This window comes from Ips typographus, linkage group LG6 (assembly GCF_016097725.1).
Source record: "Ips typographus isolate SLU linkage group LG6, UJ_Ityp_2.0, whole genome shotgun sequence".
Taxonomy (NCBI): Eukaryota; Metazoa; Arthropoda; class Insecta; order Coleoptera; family Curculionidae; genus Ips; species Ips typographus.
The window spans coordinates 551,275-572,043 of NC_138427.1; the positions used below are offsets into that span (position 1 = coordinate 551,275).

General features: G+C 37.1%; 2 protein-coding genes across 2 annotated transcripts; both read right to left on the minus strand.

The window, feature by feature from the left end:
* Positions 1-2,046: 2,046 nt before the first annotated feature.
* Positions 2,047-4,607, minus strand: LOC145730400 (uncharacterized). The gene is made up of 3 exons (XM_081981594.1): positions 4,447-4,607; positions 2,260-2,473; positions 2,047-2,207 (listed from the first exon to the last, which is right to left on the minus strand). Exons 1-3 carry the CDS (start codon positions 4,504-4,506, stop codon positions 2,077-2,079), a joined length of 405 nt encoding a protein of 134 aa, XP_081837720.1. The 5' UTR covers positions 4,507-4,607; the 3' UTR covers positions 2,047-2,076.
* A 4,233-nt stretch (positions 4,608-8,840) lies between these two features.
* On the minus strand, positions 8,841-19,288 carry LOC145731066 (phospholipase A1 2-like). The gene is made up of 5 exons (XM_081982651.1): positions 19,131-19,288; positions 18,645-18,908; positions 18,285-18,584; positions 9,171-9,371; positions 8,841-9,119 (listed from the first exon to the last, which is right to left on the minus strand). Exons 1-5 carry the CDS (start codon positions 19,180-19,182, stop codon positions 8,908-8,910), a joined length of 1,029 nt encoding a protein of 342 aa, XP_081838777.1. The 5' UTR covers positions 19,183-19,288; the 3' UTR covers positions 8,841-8,907.
* Positions 19,289-20,769: the final 1,481 nt, after the last annotated feature.

The following is a 20,769-nucleotide window of genomic DNA, read 5'->3' on the forward strand; positions in this document are numbered from 1 at the left end:
TTCTTATTGTTTTAATTAAAATAAAATGTTTATTTAACTCAGGAAATAATCTTACCATATATCCCTCGTGCATACTGGTTTTTAAGTAATTTGTTTTAACAAATAGCATGAGCGAGATATACCATTCTGCTTATTAAAACAAATTACTTAGAAACTCGTTTTTCCGAATTTTTCCGGAAAAATTAAATGCACTAGGGATATTACCCCCGAGAAATTCACTAGAAGTAATGCAGATCGTGAGAACTGATTCCAGGAATTATACAGTATATGCATTTGTTATTTCCTTCCAACCCATGTTTTTCTTATGTAAATTTGTATCATCTATTTTTTTTTATTTTCAGTGGATAATTTGAATTTTTCAACTAAAGTTATACATAAAACCTTTCCTCTTTCAGAAATGGTATTCTAGGAATCCATTGTTTTGCTAAAATGAACATAAAATGAGTAAAAAGCCGCAGAAAACTGGGAATTCCATATTTTTGAATTGCCCTAATTTCAATTTTATTTCATAACCCTTCATAATATATCTTTTTTTGTCTAACTTTACTTAAATCTGTAGTACAGAAAGAGAGCAATATAGGTACTTCAGCTTTTTTGACACTCTTATTATGATATCGTTATGATATTTTAAGATTTTGCGGTGTTTCTATAATTTACAAGGACGCCTTACTCAAGGGCTACTTGAGGAGCGTCTATGAATCCTGATCGCCGAGGGCAACTCAATCCCAAGTTGTCAATACTTCTACGCTGTCCCTTGTAAACTTATCATATGTTCATCATATTTTCTCTGCATTCGGACCAGACCAACTCTATGGGATTGTATTGGCAATGATATCGTGGTAATCTTAAAATTTTGTGGCCAAAAGATTTTATATATTCATCCAGGTAATATTTTTTTGGGGAATCAATTTTGAACAAACTAAAGTCCAAATTTCATCTTTCATTGCTTTTTCTTCAAAATCGAAATATTGTTTCCTTAACCAGATAATTATTTTTTTTGTCCAAGATTTCTAAGATATTTATTTTAAGTCCCTCGCACCATTAATGAAGCCATTCTCATTTCCTGCGTAAAGTAGGTAGATACTATAGTATAACGATCACCTGAAATAGTAGTAAAAGTCACCGTCATTGTATTTATGTGGAATCTTACTTTATTAAATTACCTTGAGTACGTTTAGTGAAACTTGTAAACTACTACTACTACTTAAAAAATTTCAATCGCTTCATCTGGATGTCTGGAAGTTCCATCAAATATGGGCGGTTACTAGTCCTTTTCCATTTAAAACCAATGCTTTTACAACATCTTAGCAAAGCAGAAATGGAAGCGTTAAAAATGCTCCTCCAATTTGGTCAATTAATTGTTTTTTACTAGCATGTAATGACTATTACAACATGCTCGCTGAATAACAGTTGCGTTGTGTTATTCTGTGCTGCTTCAACCTGCCAATAGTGTGTAGTTTTAATTACGTATTGCAAAATTTAGACAATTGAAAGAATAAACATAAAATATAGCGGTGAAATAGCACCCTGACGTATGAGTCAAGTAAATTCCGAAAGGTTGGTAGCATCAAAGTTTTTTTTCATTCGAGCTCTCCTCAGGACCGATACTCCAAGTACTCCACCTCTTCTTACTAAGTAGTAGTGCCATTAGAATTATTAATGCGAGTTAGCCTCAAAGCTAACCATACATTGATAAAGAACTATATTTATTTTGAACCATGTATGTGATAACGTTATTTGTTTTGTGGAAACTAAGTGGAAAGATAAAAATTACCTACTCTCATTTTCCACCCACGAAATATGAGAGTAGGTCACGACTATGTCACGACAAATCATTCCTGTGACTGAAAATTGACTGTGATGGAAAATGTTTACTTCAAATATGATAAGCATTCTCATGAAAACGGCGAAGGCAGTAGAAAGTAAAATTGCTCTGAATCAGAGAAACTTTTAAAATTCTGCCTTAGAGCGGCCATCAACGTTCTGCTTTTATCGCAGCCTGAATGCGTTTCATTGAATCAGTTGTCAATAAAAGATTACTACGAATTAAACAGTCAAAAATTTATTTAATTACTTTTAAAATAATCCAAAGTTATGCAAGGAGTCTACGAACATGACCACTCCTGCTGCTAATTCCAGTATTCCTCCAATTAATTGTGTTTTCCCGAGATCATAATCTATGCTATAGATTATAACACCTACACCACCTATAAGAAATAAGTTTACTGTTTAAACAAATACTGATCAGTTTGAGCAAACCTCCAATGCACCAAAGTGCACCACATAGCAGAACTATAGCGGCCAACTTGGTGTCAGGATCCTCTTTGAAAATTCCATAACAGAAAAAGAATCCTAGAATAATTAAATAAGCTCCTGCAGCATAAATCATTGAATTGGAGACTAAATACCAGCGAATAAACTGGTCTTTGGTCATTGTGGCAACGTTAAGACCGACAGATACTGCGCATCCTATCTAAAATTGACAAAATAATATAATTAGTAGGTACCCAGTAGAAAAAGAAGAATATTTCCGGACGACGATGCAATTTGATGCAAACATCAAAAGACCCAAATATGTTTTATTTTCAACCATGTATGCAATAACGTTATATTGTCACGTTTAGGGGTGCGTAGTGAGGGATGGTAGAGAAACAACCTAGGTCACAGGCAAGCCTCGTTTATTATAAAACAATGTAAACTAAACACTTAAGAGGGGTTATTCTTCGTGTCGTTGAGCGCATGGAAGTTCGGGGAGGGTGAGTTTGGTTTTAGCCCTTCAGCTACACCGTAAAGGGGCACGCAAGGTGTTCTTGTACGATGTGACCAAAGGACCAAGTGAACAACTGACAGGGGGTTCTAACGGTCACTTCAAGTTGCGAGAGAACCCTTCTCTTTTCAGCCTGGGATCCTGAGAGGGTAGCGAGCCGACCCACCACTTCAAGTTAGGGAATGTTGCTCGCCGACCAACCCGGAGACCAGTCAGTGACCTCCCTCTGGGGAAGACCCCAGAGTTCGGTGCCTTAGCCGAGCTACGGTGCATCTTTTATACTCGTCAGCTAACCTCATTACGTTAACCTTGCTGACTATGGTGGTTACTGGGTGTGCACCGTAACTACTAACACGGGTGTGACAATATTTCTTATTTAAGATGAAAATTACCTGTTCACAGCACTTTCCACCCAGTTGATTGTCAATATGCTTTTTGTCATATCTGGGGTTACTTTTTACAGTTAAGAGACTTTTTTTCGCGACCTCTGCAACAGCTTGCAGCTCAGGTGGTGATAAGTAACATCTGCGCCTTCAGAAATCTCCATGTTTAAAGACCTCTAAGAAACATCTTAGCCCAAAATATTAAAGACCTAATAGCACAATAATGACGTTGTCAAGATTGTAAACAAATCACCAGTCGTTTATTATGGTTGAAGTTATTGTTAGATACTAGGTGATCATCATTTCAACTAAGTGATTTATTACAAGTTTCATAAGATTCTGATAAATGATTGAAAATAAAATAGTATACAAACAACGGTGAAAAGTTTTATTTCTGTCTCGAGATAAAGTTAACTACCTAATTTCTCAACAGAAATCCAATACTTTTCACCTGAGTATGTGCTTGCTCAATCAATTTGCATCGTCGACCGGAAAGCATATACAGTAACAGCACTTGTGCAAGAAACTTGCATATTTGGTGTCCCAATGAACTTTATGTAGTAACAACACTTATGCTATCATTCACATTAGTCAGTCTACTTATTTTCAACTATAACAGAGATAACAATACTACTTTTTTCAGTCGTGTAGTCATCAACTCTCGTTTTTTTTATCTTCCTCCAGATCAGTCACTATTTACTTTTACTCACTGTTTTCACGTATAGCTTACTTTGCTCGTATCCCACACTAACACCATGTCGTAAACTCTAGAAACAGAGAAGACTTCGAAACTCGAAAACAGTGAGTCGCAAAACCGAAAAATGTATGATGTAGTATTATGTGTGGGTAGTTGCTCCTTTCTTACATTAGTGCCATTAAAAAGGAAAAGACGTAAAACGTGCAAAGTTCATTCGATACTTAACTAAGGGTTTTTATTTTAGAATGCAATGGAACTCAATTTCACCGAAAGTCAAGCAACCCTTAACCAATCCTTCTTTAGGGTATTTCTTTAAGGGCCCGTAAGGGGACACGGGCATTACTCCCTTAACTTTAATCTGACAGCATAAAAGAATATTGAGGTAGGGAAAGGGGGAAAATGATATTTTCTCAAATCAAGCTCATCATTCGTTCTGACTAACTTCCAGTAAGCTGTTCAAATCAAATCAATATCAAATTATGCTTTATTGTCCAAATAATCAAGTTCCTACTGACAAAGCCAAATTAAACGTTTCATGTTGTCAACCATTAATGTCGTCGTGGACCAACTTAATCATTACTAACTAAAACGCTACTTACCACAGCCACGAGTCTCATAATAAAATTGACATCAAATGTTATGCCTGCGCCTTTTCCCATTTTGTGGATGTTCTCCTATACGAAGTGACAAAGAACCTTTTTTTCTAAAACTCAAGTTGAAACTAATTTAAAGGCATATTATTTATATGTAGAACAGTTATTTGACGTTTAGTATTTGACAGTTACGTTAGTTACTAAAGGTTAGTTTAACGAGCCCATCGGACTCGTTCCGATAATGGATTGGCATCGGCCAGAATGAATCCGCGTGCGGAGTCAGATTGCCCACTTCTACTTCAGAGGGGAGAGGTTGTATAGCTACATGTGTGCAGTCAACTGCACTTACGACCCCAGAAAAACCACCTCACTTCATATCCTTGTTTTACCGTACAGCTATGCTTCTTCTGTTGTTGGAAATTGTATGATATGACTTAAATGATTGATGATTACATATGTGACTTGTTTTAAACGCTTGGAGAGAGTCTGTGTCATGGACCCACATACTTCTGATAACTTCCTTGGGCCAATAAGTGAAAAGTTGGTAGGACACTGTGAACTTTGGGAAATCCCTGCAATTTCTTCTTTTTGTATTCTTAAATATGGAGATGTTTTATCATCCATATACAAAACACATCATCATCATCATGCAGCCATATACGTCCACTCTTGGACATAGGACCCTCGTAGATTTTTCCATCTAGATCTATCTTGTGCAGTGTTTATCCAGTCTCAGGCACTTGTAGAAACTTACTAGTTCAAAGATTTTTTTCTTTTTTTTTCATACATAAATTAGTGTTTTGCTGCCATAGATTTTTAGTCCTACTGAGTTTAAGACCTCGTTAAGTCTTTGTAGCATCTTCCTAGCTTTATCAACCCGATCCGCCATAAGAACAATGTCGTCTGCAAATCTAAGGTGGTTTAGTTTTTTTCGTCTATAGTGCCCATATCTCCAAACTCCACCTTCCCAAACATAAATTCCATTAGGGTTGTAAAAACCCTAACCTTGGCGTACTCCTTGCTTAATGGGAAAGTTTGCGGTGGCTTCATGTAGTCCCTCTGTCCTTATTGCATTTCTAAAAATGTTGTAATATGTATTAATAATTGCTGGGTATCTATTGTCTATTCGAGCTTCTAATAAAGATTGCAGCATTATTTTTTGGTTTATTGTGCGACATGAGTCACACGACTGAGTTATCGCGCGGTAGTTATGTAAATCGGCAATACCGCCCTTTTTATGTAAGATTACGATTACTGGGTGCGTATTCTTGAAACGAGGGAAAGGAATAATCAAGAGGAAGACCTGTAGAATGTGACAGGAACCCGCCATTGTCAGCTTCTTCCGTCACATTCTATTAACAATTCTCTTGAGAACTCCGGTCCCTGCTTTTAAGAATAGGCCCCCTGCTCAGTTCCACTGCGTAGGGGTTGTTCCGTTATCATTCAAGCATGAAAAAGCTTACAGACATTTTGATGTAGGGCATCTCGCCATGTTCGCCATGTTTTATAGATTATATTGTTACAAAGGCCACATAACCAGATAAAGAATTCCATCAAAAAAATAGGGAAAAACTAGCAAAGAACTAAAGAAATCAGTCGAGATATCTCCTGAAAAAATTCTACCAAATGCAACGCTTAAAAATTATAAGGTGCCAAAGTTTGACGGGAAAACTTTGTGGGATTTATACAAAAGACAGTTTGAAGTTGCTGCTATGGCTAATGGGTGGACTGAAGACCAAAAAGCCACCGAATTGGTGCTGGTGCTGCAAGGTAAAGATCTCGAAATACTCCAGAACATCCCGGAGAGTAAACAAGGAGACTACTTCTCCCTTACAAATGCGCTGGAACTAAGATATGGGACCAAACACTTGACGCCTGTGTACCAAAGCCAACTGAAGAGTAGATTGCAAAGACCATCAGAAACCCTACAAGAATTTGGTACTGAAGTTGAGCGGTTATCTCGACTGGCACATCCACAAGCACCCGAAGAGTGTCTGAACCAGATTGCTGTGCAAACCTTTATTGATGGTGTCAGAGGCGCAGATCTACAACCGGCGCTTCGCCTGGTCCGTTTTAACAACTTGGCGGATGCGTTAGTTTACAGACTGGAGTTCGAAGTGGCCAAAAACCTCTCCTACAAAAAAGATAGTGTGCCAGACGCCAAATTTTCGGAAGATCAGTGCCAAGCGGGTGACGTAGTTGTTATGGAGCAAATTGTAAAAAAGTTAGATAAACTTTTTCAATGTCTTAACCAGAACATCAGAACAAATCACCAGTACTCCTCTTCTAAAAGAAACATTACGTTAAGTTTTTAAGTTTGAAAAATGTTGTTTTTACATAGTTCGTTTTAAGTTTAACTTCTTTATCGCAGTTCAATCGTTCGTTGATCATGGCACCCAGATAATAAAATCAATCAAATGTGTTCTTCTAATGAAATTATAGGTTCTTCATCGTCGGTTTCATTTAAAATCTTACAAGAAATCTTCTGGGAAAATCAATGAATAATAGTATATTATAAACTTTAGTCACGAGGTTTATATACTATTTTATGCACTTTAGAATGCGAGAAACTAAAAATAAAAAAAATTACAAAACTAACAGTGGTTACAACGGTACTCTCGTATTACTGATAGTTGTTATTGATTGTTGTTGGCATGGTGGATTCACTTAAAATAATGCGGGATTAAAAGTGTCTCTTTTATCCCTCTAAAGTGCATAAACTAATAAAAGAAACGCCAACGAAAACTAAAGTCTACTAAATGTAACTATATGGTAAAGTAAATTATAATTCACTTTATTGAATAAATGATCTATCTTTATTGAATAATGGTTTATCGTATGATTGAACAGTATAATTTCTAGATTACTCTAATGGGTGTAAACGTACCAACTCAAGTTTACATAGCAGGTGCCATATTGTTGTTTTGTCTTGTATACATTGGCCTTAAGTAGCCTAACAAAATCATACAAGTTTGAATTTTTTGGTTGTCCAAGATCTATATCTCTCATATTAGCGCAAGTTAACAGAAGAGAGAGGAGCAATCGCACTTGTAGAGGCCAAGCCATTCACTAATGATGATCAATTCGATACTTACTGCAATTTGAGATATATTATATAAAACTAAATGAAACAAGTTTGTACAAGGGCAACAACTCAAATACTGTTATTGTATAATATAAGTTCGTCAGTAGTTGAGAAGTTTGGCGACATTGTTTATCTATGACGTAATGATCGTATATGACGTAAAGGCAGGCTGGCAAAAGAAACGAGAGAGAAAACGCATAGATCAATTCAATATTATATCATATGTACTACAACTTACCGATTATCTGGTTATTCTAATTGTTTTTCAGTTGTATCTAATATTTGACTGACAGAACTATCAGTTTAGTGAGTCTAATGCGGGATTTACATAACAAATTTGAGTTCAAAGAAGTTGTGCAAATTTATTTTATCAAATTCTACATCAAATAAATATGTCAACTTTCTTGGATGGTTAACTGTTTCATTTTACACCTACCGCCATTTGCACCGTCGAACTTCAAGTCCAGCTTAAGTTAAGCGTTGTTCAGACTGTGACTTTTTTAACTGTATTCTACACAGTCTGAATCACATTTAACTTAAGCTTGGCTTAAAGTATGACGGTGCAAATGGGCGCTAATCAAACTTTTTTATCGAGGCTGTCAATTTAAAACAGTTTTGCCACTTATAGTCAACTTGTAAATTTTTATTGTTTTTATACTTCAGAAATTAAATATACATGTATTGTAATTTAAAAGTGTATGCATAATTCTTGATTTGGTGTTCTAAGCTTGAAGTTATTTTTCTGTGACCTTTATGTTTATAATTAGTAAAAAGGTTTGAAGTTAAAAAAATTGTACACTCCCAAGTAAGAGCTGCTAAAATCAAACAGAAAAGAGCGGCTCTACTCGTTGTGATGATTGCTTCTTCTGTTTTGGTGATCGAATCAGAACCAGCTAAGATTCAAAGGAGGTGGTGGGTCAGAACATGGTTACAAAGTAAATCTGGATTAAAAATGTTAAAAGAAGAATTCCAGGAAGACCCTGCACAATTCAAGTAATATTTGAGGATGACAGAAGACAGTTTTAATTAATTTCTCAATTGGGTAAAGCCTTTCATAAAAAAAGGGACACCAATTACCGACATTATGCTGACAGTTAATTTTAGGAAGTCGTTAGAGGATCAGAAACAACAACCTAAAATAGGTAACACCTGAAATTAGTTAGGGATCAAAATTTACATGGTGAAACAGAAACAGGGTCCTACCTAACTTTATCCTTAACTTTAAAAAAAATCAATTTAATACTTAGTACTTTAATTTAATTACTTACTTAATACTTAATAACACTCATATAAGGTAGAAATAAAAGCACAAAAACATGTTTATAGGGTACGCAAAATAATATAATTAATTATAATATAACTGTACTATAATAAAATCTTAGTTAAAGAGGTTCGGCTTCCTTGTTGGTATATCCATAAAAGACACCACTTATACCAGTTGCATTGTTATTTTCTCCCATAATTACTACAATTCCGCTTAAACATTTTTTATTTCCGATATCAATCAAAGCAAAATTACATTTTTTTGAAATGTATTCTAAGCTTGCAATGGTTTTTATAAAGACTTCATGTGAAAAACCGTGACTACACGACACTGAAAAAGATAAATTAACCTGACGCAAAGCTGATTACTATAATAGATTACCATCTAAACTTGTTAAACAGTTTAGCTGATATGGTCCTCCATCATTTATGTAAAAATCTTGCTGTGCTACTGGTTTCAAATATCCAAGAACACCTTTGTTTGTGTGGTAAGCTTCAACAATGACGGCATCAGTAGGGCAAAATCTCTGATCGGATGATTTTTCAATTGGAGATTCGAACAACGGATTAGCAACATCTAAACCTGCAGCAAAAAAAAAAGGATAAAAAAATGAACTGATAAAGTTTTAAGTAGTCAAGAATATTAAATACAAAGGACAGATAATCTCAATTATCGTACGTACAAAACAGAGCGTTTTTATTGTTTTCTCCTATAAATATATTATGATTATGTTATAGTTCATTTTCAGAATAACAATAAAATCTATATGTTTCAAAATCTAAACTTCTAATTTATTTATTTTGTTGGCTTAATTTTAGGTTTTGCTGGGACCTATCATCGGAACTATACAATCGGGCCTTAATTCTTGAAATCAGGGAACGGGGTTCTCAAGAGAAGTGTTGATAGAATGCGACAGAAGAAACTGACAATGGCGAGTTTCTGTCATATTCTTCAGATCTTTCTCTTGATAACTCACTTCCCTCGTTTCAAGAATACGCACCCAGTACGACCCTTGGTCTCCCCATAGAAGACGTCGATGATCGTAATATTATTTTCAATTCGAAAACCAACATTTAAGACTGGTTTATAAAACAAAATTAAATTTTAGTATTAGTATTAGTCTTAACTGTAAAAATGAAAGGTGTTTATAAATGATAAATTTATGGGGGTTATTACATGACATGTAGATTGAAGTGCCAGTAAAAATAGTAAATATTAAATAAAAAGTTGTAGCTTCTAGCCGCAATCCCTTTACTTTAAGCGAGAACCCCAAACCAAAACGAAATAGTAATTAAGATACCAAGGGCATTATAAGGACAATAATGCATGAGGTCGATAGGGGACTTCGACCGATGGCATTATTTCCTATAATGCCTGTGGTGTCTTCAATGTTTAATATCCGACTTTCGATAGATAATTGACCTTAATAGGTGTCATTATTGATGAAATAATAGCCCTGTCGGACATTGAAAAAATAAAATCAGGTGGAACCTATCATTTTTGCAACAATACGCAACAATACAACCTGTCAACGCTGGGTTGTCAATACCGAAGTAATTTTAGTATTAATCATAAGAAATTTAGGATTTTGAGAAAATTCAATTATTACTGATACTAACATATTTTATTCTTCTTCTTCTTGTGGTTCCTATCCGTTACGGATGTTGGCAATCAGCATGGCGAGCCTAACCTTGTTTACGGCAATGCGGAAGAGTTCGGTTGATGTTTTTCCGGTCCACTTCCTGAGGTTATGCAGCCAAGATATTCTTCTCCTTCCTGGACCTCTTCTTCCATCGATTTTTCCCTGGATGATTGTCTGGAGTAAGGAGTACCTGGAGTCGTTTCTCATGATGTGGCCCAGATATTGCAGTTTTCGGATCTTGATGGTGTTCATAATTTCTTTTTGTTTATTCATCCTTCTTAGTACCTCTTCATTAGTGATATGTTCGGTCCATGATATCCTCATCATTCTTCGATAGAGTCGCATTTCGAAGGCTTCTATTTTCTTGGATGTGCTTTCATTGAGTGTCCAAGATTCCGTCCCGTATAAGAGGATAGAAAAGATGTAACATCTGAGAAGTCTCATTTTTGTTTCCAGTGTAAGATCATGGCTTCTGAAGAGTTTGCTCATTTTGTTGTAGGCGGCTGTGGCTTTGGCGATTCGTGATTTGATTTCTTGAGTTGCGTCCCAGTTCTCGTTTATACGTGTTCCCAGGTACGTGATGTGTGGTACTCTCTCTATTGGTTGGTTGTTGATGGATAACTGGATGTTGTCAATCTTGTTTTTGCTAATGACCATAATTTTGGTCTTTTGTATGTTTATGTCCAAACCATATTCCTTACTAACCCTTGCTATTTTGTTGATAAGTTGTTGTAGTGCTTGTGGGCTATCTGCGAACACGATGGTGTCGTCCGCGTATCTTATATTACTCAATTTCTTCCCATTTATTGAGATGCCCTCCTCTTCTTCGTCGTCGAGCGCCTCTTTAAAAATCTGCTCGGAGTAGATGTTGAATAGCAGGGGTGAGAGTACACAGCCCTGCCTCACTCCTCGCATTATTTTGACGGCCTTAGTTGTTTCTCCGTCGACTCTTATTGTTGCCGACTGGCCCCAGTACAAGCTACTTATGATATTGTCACGAATAACATAAATTGCACTAAGTTCCGTTACCTAGTCGGGCTCCGGTCTCCCCTAGTGCACTGTCTGAATCAGCAAGATCGGCAAATTGGGGTCACGATGTGGGTATTTAATCAGCGTCTCAAGCCATCGAAGAGGACCGAACTCTGGGGTCATCCCCAGAGGGAGGTCACGAGTGACAGTCCGAACTTTCTAGTGCCCGGACGGCTCGTTACCCTGTTGCAGTGCCTTAAGTAAATCCTTTGGGCGTGTCGGACATAGGGGCACCCTGCTCGTATCGAGCGGGTTCTGCTTGGCGGCACTTCAGAAGGCCTTACGCACATACACCCACACCCACACACCCCCTCTTGGACAGTGTTCACTGCCTAGCCTAATAAAAAAGACATACTTGTTTCTCTTCCTACGCTACCCCCTTAAACGTGACATGGTGGAGGCGCCCCGTTCAATCCCCGTCTATTAATCTTCATATTGATAGACACACCCTCGCAAATTGAAGCCAATTAAGTCACAGGGAAAAGATGAAGGAATAACAGAGGAAAAAGAAGAGAGGCAAAGACCAGAAGAAAGAAGAGAGAGAAAGAAAGAGAGATCAGGAAGACGACTCAACCATGCCCACCCCCACAAGTTCAAGCACACCCCAGAAGAATCAAGACGAGTTTTGAAGGACCAGCCTGCAGGTCCGCAGTTGCTTGAACTGAGTAGGGCTATATCAAGAGCGGCCTGTAGGTTGCCCTAAACATTTTAGTGTATAGGAGCACATTTTAGTTTGTAGTGTATTGGGTAAGATAAAACTAAACTTTTGATAACTAGGTTTCATAAAATAAGTGTATGTATAGTTAATGCAATAACAATATCTCGATTTCTAGACCAGTGACGCCATTCCCGACCTAGGTACTTTGCTGAGGTAGCAAAATCGCGCAAGTATAAGGTGTTTTGTTTATAAATACATGTTATGTCTGTTTATGTAATTGGAGTCGGGCTTGTTTGCTAATTAATTGTTGACTTTAGGGACCACCTAATTACCTCGTTGCGTCCATCGACAAATTGACCTGATTAAAGAAGCGAGAAGAAGAGGAGCAAGCCTAGGAGAAACCAGCATCTTCGGATGGGTTCCGCACCGTCGGTTCTACAGCCGCGTGCACCCAGAGTCCCTTAAATGAAGGGCTGAAGAAGGTTCTCCAGATGGGCTTAGAAATTACGATGTATAGTAGTCCAAAGCAACGTGTGCTAAAAAGAGAGCACGCAATGGACCAAAGATGTCGAAGCTAAGCGATGGATTTCCGCTTAGACAGTGTAGTGCCGAGAGAAGGTACTGGAAGATGGTGCCCGATGCAGGGGACAATTTACGCTTAAATGAGAAGGCAAGAAGATGGACGCAACAACAAGGTTGAAAGGTGACCCAATGAAAGGAATAATTGTTTTTTGGGTATGCAAACATGGCAACGTTTAAAAATCGAGAAGTGGTTAAGATATTTGTTCAATAAAGTTTTTCCACCCCTTTTCTAGAAGATAAGTAACATGTGTTAGTTTAAGAAGTAATATTTGATGATAGGTTGGTTTAAATAAAGTACTCCCCCACCTGCATTAGAAAATAAGAATAGAAAATAAGTGAGTTGATTTTGTAAACATGGACTTTTAGTGTTCGGGGCGAACACTTGTTGGAAGGGGGAGATGTCACGAATAACATAAATTGCACTAAGTTCCGTTACCTAGTCGGGCTCCGGTCTCCCCTAGTGCACTGTCTGAATCAGCAAGATCGGCAAATTGGGGTCACGATGTGGGTATTTAATCAGCGTCTCAAGCCATCGAAGAGGACCGAACTCTGGGGTCATCCCCAGAGGGAGGTCACGAGTGACAGTCCGAACTTTCTAGTGCCCGGACGGCTCGTTACCCTGTTGCAGTGCCTTAAGTAAATCCTTTGGGCGTGTCGGACATAGGGGCACCCTGCTCGTATCGAGCGGGTTCTGCTTGGCGGCACTTCAGAAGGCCTTACGCACATACACCCACACCCACACACCCCCTCTTGGACAGTGTTCACTGCCTAGCCTAATAAAAAAGACATACTTGAGCTACAGTCTTGTTTCTCTTCCTACGCTACCCCCTTAAACGTGACAATATTCAGGTCATTGGTATCGATCCCTGTCTTCTTTAATATTTTTATCATTTTGCCATGTTGAACCCGGTCAAATGCTTTGGCGTAGTCAATTAAACAACAGTAAACGTCAAGGTTAACGTCTCTGCATCTCTGGACAAGGACTTGGACAGCAAAGAGTGCTTCTCTGGTTCCCATCGCATTGACGAACCCGAACTGGTTTCGAGAGATTAGGTTCTCGCATCGATTGTATATTCTTTTATGGATGACTTTGAGAAAGGTTTTCAGCAGGTGGCTCATCAGACTTATCGTTCGATATTCTTCACATCGTTTTGCGCCTTGTTTCTTTGGCAGTGCAATGAACTCTGAGACTAGCCATTCTTGTGGTATTTTACCTGATTTGTAGATGTTGTTGAAAAGTTTGGTGATCTTCTTTAATCCATTTTCGTCTAGAAGTTTCAGGAACTCTGTCTGGATGTTGTCAGGTCCTGCTGCTTTTCCCTCCTTGCTCTGCTCTATAGCTGCCCTCACTTCTGATTCCATTATTTCTGGCCCACTCTGTGCGTTACTCCGGGGATCTGGGGGGCTCTCTCTATTATCCTCAAAGAGGTGCTCTACGTAATTTGTCCACATCTTCTTCTTCTCTTCCATGTCTACAATGATGTTTCCATTAGCGTCAACTAGTTTCCCTAAGTTTGTATTCCTTCTTTGTCCAGTGACTTCTTTCACCTTCCGGTGGACGTTAAAGTAGTCATATTTCAACTGCAGTGCCTCTATCTCCTCACAGTTCTCTTTCTGTTCCTTTTCTTTAGCCATTCGTATTTCGTTCCTTATGATGTTGTTTATCCTTTTGTATTCTATGGTGTTATTCTTGTTCAATCTTCTCTCTTCCATTAGGTTCAATATGTAATCTGTCATCCAGGTTTTCTTCCTTACTCTTTGTCCGTTATCCCTTAGAATAGTGTTCTTAATGTGTTCCACTTTACTTTTCAGGTGATTCAAGTGTTCTTCTACTGAGCTATCTTCTGTTGTTTCTGCCATTGCTGCATTCAGCTCTTTCTCTACACATTCTTTGATCTTCCCGTTTTTCAGCTGTCTTAGGTTAACTTTTAATGGAGCAGCTTTCTTTATCTTCTTCATAACCACTTTGAATCTTCCGATAACTGGCACGTGGTCGGTTCGCATATCTGCTCCCGGGAAGGTTCTCATACTTAAGCAGCTGTTTCTGTACCGCTTGTTGACTAGTACGTAGTCTATTTGATTCCTGACTATTCTCCCAGGTTTATCAAGGGGCGATCTCCACGTGTATAAACGCCTCGGTGGTTGTTTGAACTGTGTGTTGAGGACTACAAGGCCGTGTTCGTCTGTACATTTTTCGAGCATATCTCCTCTCTCATTCCTCTCTCCCAAACCGAAAGACCCGATGAGCTCGGTTTTTTCTCCAGCTCCCAACTTTGCGTTAAAGTCCCCCATGATGATGTTAACTTCTTTTTTGGGTAGCCTCTCGAGTATTTGGGCGACATTCCTGTATAATTCTTCAATTTCCCCTTCATCTTTATCTGCAGTGGGGGCATAAATCTGGATGATGTTTAGATTTACTGGTCGGGCGTTAATCTGTATTAGAAGGACTCTTTCTGAGAATGGGACAAAGTTCATGACACTCTGCGCTATCTCCTTGGTGACAACAATGCCCACACCATTCAGAAACTTACCATCCTGTGTTCCTGCATAGTACACTCTGTGTTCGTCCACATCCACCGAACCCACTCCCGGCCACCTCATCTCGCTAATTCCCATGATGTTTACTTTCATTCTTCTCATTTCTTTTGTTGCGTTGTTGATATTTCCAGCCTGTGCCATCGTTTTAACATTCCAAGTACCAATCCTTATCTCCCTGTTCACTTTCATTACACTGCTCAAAACATTTCCTCCCGGAGATCCGATCGAGGAACTATTCCGGACTTGTTTTGTTGTGAGCCTTGCCATGATGATTTTTACTAGGACTTATCCATTCTGGATCTTTAATGAGGTGGTTTGTCCAAAATTCTTCCTCATCCTTATGTCGTTGATTACTTGATTGTAATTCATCCGCCTTTGGGGCCGATTTCTCAACCCCAGGACAATAGGGTGCCCTTACTCTTGTCGGCTCATCCACCCGAAGCTGTTGGCTGACAAGAGGGGATTACTTATACCGGTAATCACTCGGTCGACAGGGCCTCGTTAGTTGTCTAGCAGGGTACACCACGTGCAGGTGAGGTTGTCAGTTGGTTAGGCTTTTACATTGTTCTGCCTACCCCTTACACACATATTTTATAATATAACAGTATTTTTTTATAAACTCCTTCGGTCATAAGCATTGATTCTATTCTTAGTACTAATATTAATACTATTTCTAAAATTAAATTTTGCTTTATATAATAGGCTTTAGAGTACTTTGACAGTTAACCTAAGAAAAATATGCAGAACTGTCTAAACCTTGACGCTCTTGTTCTAGTAAAGTTTTGGCAGAGAAAGACAGTAAAACAGGGTTATTTAGCAGGTGCTAATGATGAAAAAGAAAACGTTACTGGTCTCATAGCCGTAAATGCTGCCGGTCATCTTAAATCACGTCGTTATCAAGTCGATTGAATACAATACATCATGACTCTCGAGACAATTCATCGACGAAAACCCGTATTATTCTTTATAGACGGTCACCTATCACATATTTCCGTGCATGTCTCTGAATTTTGCCATAATAATGGAATATAACTCATTGCACTGTTTCCAAATGCTACTCATTTATTACAACCATTCCTGAGAAGATATTAAATCACATAGGAGAAAGGGTTAAGAAAAGAACTTTCCTTCTCTAGTAGAAGAAGTAATAAGTCTCAACAAACCTAAAGACATTAGTGAGCTTAGCCCATGGGATCCCCAGGCTTTCTTTAAACCACGGAGAAGATGAACCTTATAAAATAAAACAGCACCCGACAAATCCGAAGAAACCGAAAGATTTTATAAATTTTTTGGAACTAGAAATGCTCCTTCAAAAACTTCGATTTTTAAAAGTATCCAATGAAAAACTTAGAACGGACCATCTATCTCTTTTCATGTTACGGAAGAAAAACTATGAAAACCCAAACAGTATTGTAAGTAAAAATATTACCATACTTATTTCTTAATATTAAGTAACAACTTTTGTTCATGTTTAGGACAGCCATCAAAAACACAAAGAGCAATCTGAAAACATTGAAGCTGTTCAAGATGTGTCAGAGCTGTTGATGAACATGTTAGAACATAAAAGCTGACTCGTCACAAGTTAGGTCCGAAGCTTTACCTTCCCAGTCAAATTTAACAGGATCTACTTCTTCAGATGATTTATTGAAACTACATCTGTCTTTACAAACTAATGAAGATCAAGTTGGTACCAACTGTAATTAATTCTCCTTAAGGATTGATTTATTTTTAACGAAGGTCAGATGAAAGAGAACAGAAAATTAATTAAAGAAAAACAGGAGAAAGAAGAGAAACGAAATCAAAACCTAAAACGTCAAAAAGTTAAAGATAAAAATAACAGAAAAAGAGATGAAGAAGATTCCTTTCTAAATATTTTTTTCTTTTTGTTAAATTCTACTTTTCTATAAGTACTCAAACCGTAAGCATTCATTGAAAAATACATTTTTGTACGACTTGTCTAATTTTGAGTGATTACAGCACCTGTTTTGAAGGCGGGAATGAGGGGCTAACAAACCGGGAAGTAAATACCTGCTGTACTTACCGTTCAGCTAAACAGGAAGTAACATACAGGATTAAAGAAAATTTATTAGAATATTTTCATTTTATTTATTAATTAAGATGATTTTGATGAAGTCGTACAAAAAATAGTGTAAGCATCACGAACAGCACCAGCTTCACTGATCTCAGACAAATTAGAGTTTGATAGTTGTTGTGCAACATCTGGTGACATCTGTACTCAACTCTATGAGTTAGAAAGTACAGATGGCGTTCCCAAATCTAGGAACAGCACCATTAATGCCGCATCATTCGGTAAACACCGATCTGATTGGTTGAAAATGGTGAGGTTTTGTTTTTTGTTTATCAATCCCAATCCTCTGACCGGTTTCTACGTATTACGGCTCATCAGAGAGGCTATAGGGCTTGATAACCAAAGAACAAAACCTTCATCAGATCGATGTTTACCGAATGATGCGGCATTAATGGTGCTGCTCCTAGATTTGGGAACGCCATCTGTACTTTCTAACTCATAGAGTTGCGTACAGATGTCACCAGATGTTGCACAACAACTATCATTTCTGGCATCCAGTTGACTATACTGGAATGAAGGTTTTGTTCTTTGGTTATCAAGCCCTATAGCCTCTCTGATGAGCCGTAACACGGCGAAACCGGTCAGAGGATTGGGATTGATAAACAAAAAACAAAACCTCACTATTTTCAAATTAGAGTTTGTCAAAACTTTGTCATTGATCAGTAAATCTTACTTACTGTTGTTGATTCTTAATAAACTATTTAAATTTCGTAGGAGTCACTTACAGGTATACTTATCTTATTTGAAATTTGTATAAACGTCTTTTAAATTTTAAAGGAAAGTATTGCATTTATGACCGAAAGTATTAAAGTTTTACCACTACAACAAACTATGCTAAGATTAACGTCCATTGTGAAAGGACGCGGCATTAATTATGCAGCTAATCAAGAATCATTTCATATTTTGTGCATCTCTAGTACGAATAGACAGTAATTAGGTAATAAATAAATTACTTACCGGTGATTCGTCCAATTTTTTTACCCTTAGTAAGCACATTGATAGTTTTTCCTATGAAACCAGACACATGGGCTCCTAAAGAATGTCCAACTAAATGGATATTAGATAAAATTGTGGCATCAAATTCAATTAGGTCCTTAAAAATCCAGTTAGCAACCAGTTCTCCAACATTTTTAGTGGCTTGGGCGGATGCAAAATAATTTCTGTCGGCTGTATCCTGCCAATCCACTGCTAGAACACTGGCATTCTGCTTTACTTTATGATACTCTTGAGCCATTGATACAACCCAATCAGCTGTGCCTAATTTGGAATTATACGATGAGGAAGCTATTTAACTTAACACAGTGTTCTCCATGTCACCTGAGCTTAAATATCCATGAATAATTATTACAATTTCCGAACTTCTGCCATCTTCCAATAGATGAGAACCATCAAGATCAGATAGTTTATAGGAAACGCTGCTGTTATCAGATTTGTACTCAATAATGGCAATATCGGATGGTCTTACATTGGTCGAAAAGGCAAATCTGCTTACAAAATCCTCTAGTTTATCTATAGCAACATTGAAAAACTTGGATAAAAATTGTGTTTGGTTATTCGGCAATGCTAGTGATGCTCCAAAACCTGAAAGTGCTTCTGCTTAAAGTGGAACTTTTTATGTCAAAAATTAAAATGAAATAAGATGATGTAACAATAGAAAAGTAAATGTTTTGAATGTGACAAACAAAGAAGTTAACACACGTCAAATTCAAAACAATTACCTACCTTTCTATTACATTGTAACGTCATCCGATTTGTTTTGGGTGGTAGCTAAAATTCTCAAAAATATACAAAATGTTAACTTACCACAATTAACATTAATGACAAAAATAAGAACCAAAAGTGTAAGTTTTTCCATTTTGATGTACCAACAGCCTTGGAGGTAGCATATATTATAGTAAACAGAAAATATAGTAAACTGCTTAAATAGTAAATCGAAAGATAAATACTTTTTTTGTTGTTTTGTATTGTTATCAGTTTTTCGCAAAGCAAATTAGAAAGTTATACAGGGTCCTGCATCTGAACTCCCCCGGAAAGTTACGAACTTATTTGTAATCCGATTAAAATAAATTTTTGGGAATATGTGCAAAGCATGGGCAAGGCATATTTTGAAATTCGTCAGGACATTACAGGGTGTGACAGAAAATTGTTGCTTGCTAACGTTATATTTTTCTTCATTTAAAGGCCACTGAAGCTAACTCAAAGCCAACTGAAGTAAAATTAGTTTTTATTGAATTATTTTGTCATTTATCAAGCAAATCATAAGTTATTATACATCACTAAAATCAGAATAAAACGTACTATATGGTGGGCTAAAAATCCAATATGGCGCCCATAAATAAAAAGAAAGTTGATGACTGCCAAAAAACGAAACGTCGTGTGGCAAATTTGAATCCATCATCAAATAGCTAGTAAAAGGTGACAATGAAAAGATGCTTTTAGTTTTGGGATATTTTTTCAAATAAGGTTAGAAATAAATAAAGACAAAAAATCAATTTTTCAGTTTTTTCCGGATAACTTAACATTTGGTTGAGCTTTAAATTGCGCAACTTTGCCCCAATTTAAACTTTCTCGTATCTCTTATGGTTTCTGAGATCCCAATGGTGAGGGTCGAATTTAAATTACGCTGTATAGTCCTGACTAATTTTAAAATATGCCTACATTAATACATTAGCCTTACACATATTGCCAAAACTTTATTTCAATCGGTTAAACAAATAAACTCGTAAGCTTCCTAGGGAGTTCAAATGGATCCTATCCTCGTATACAGGGTGTCCCACGACGAAAGACATCGATTGATATTGGAAAAAGTATAAATAGGAGAGTTTTGAAAATTTGGCAGGATACTGATGTGGGCATGCCCAATCCAACTAAAATATTTTCAAGATGCACTTCCGTTTATACCGGAAGTCGATAACAACTTTCTTATTTTAAATAGAACACCCTATATATTATTACATATTTGGATTCCTCACAAAATTCTGACCAACTTTTGTATAGAATGCCCTATGCCTATCTCTAGCCGTTTTCGAAATATTTGATGTTTTTCCAAAAAAGTGACAGTTGCAACGCTCAACATATTTTTGTACTATGTTAAAACCGTATTTCATTTTGCAATGAAACTTTGGGTTATTGTAAATAAAGGATCTTATTAAACTGAGGGTGCGTAATGACTCCTTTGTATACAGGGTCGTCAAAAAAAAATCATAAACTTGCCACTAAAAAAAATGAAAAAACTCAAGTTTTTTAAATAGAAACCCACATTTTTTATGACGGAATCATTTTGAGCATTAAAAATTACTATAAGTTTCAATTTACTTGCCTATACCTAAATCCAACCCATTTCGTTTTATTTGAGAATAAACATTTTTTTATTAGGCTGCATGGTTGGGATTAGCTGGTATTCTAGTTGGTCATGCTTTTGACACACGGTGATATTGGAGAC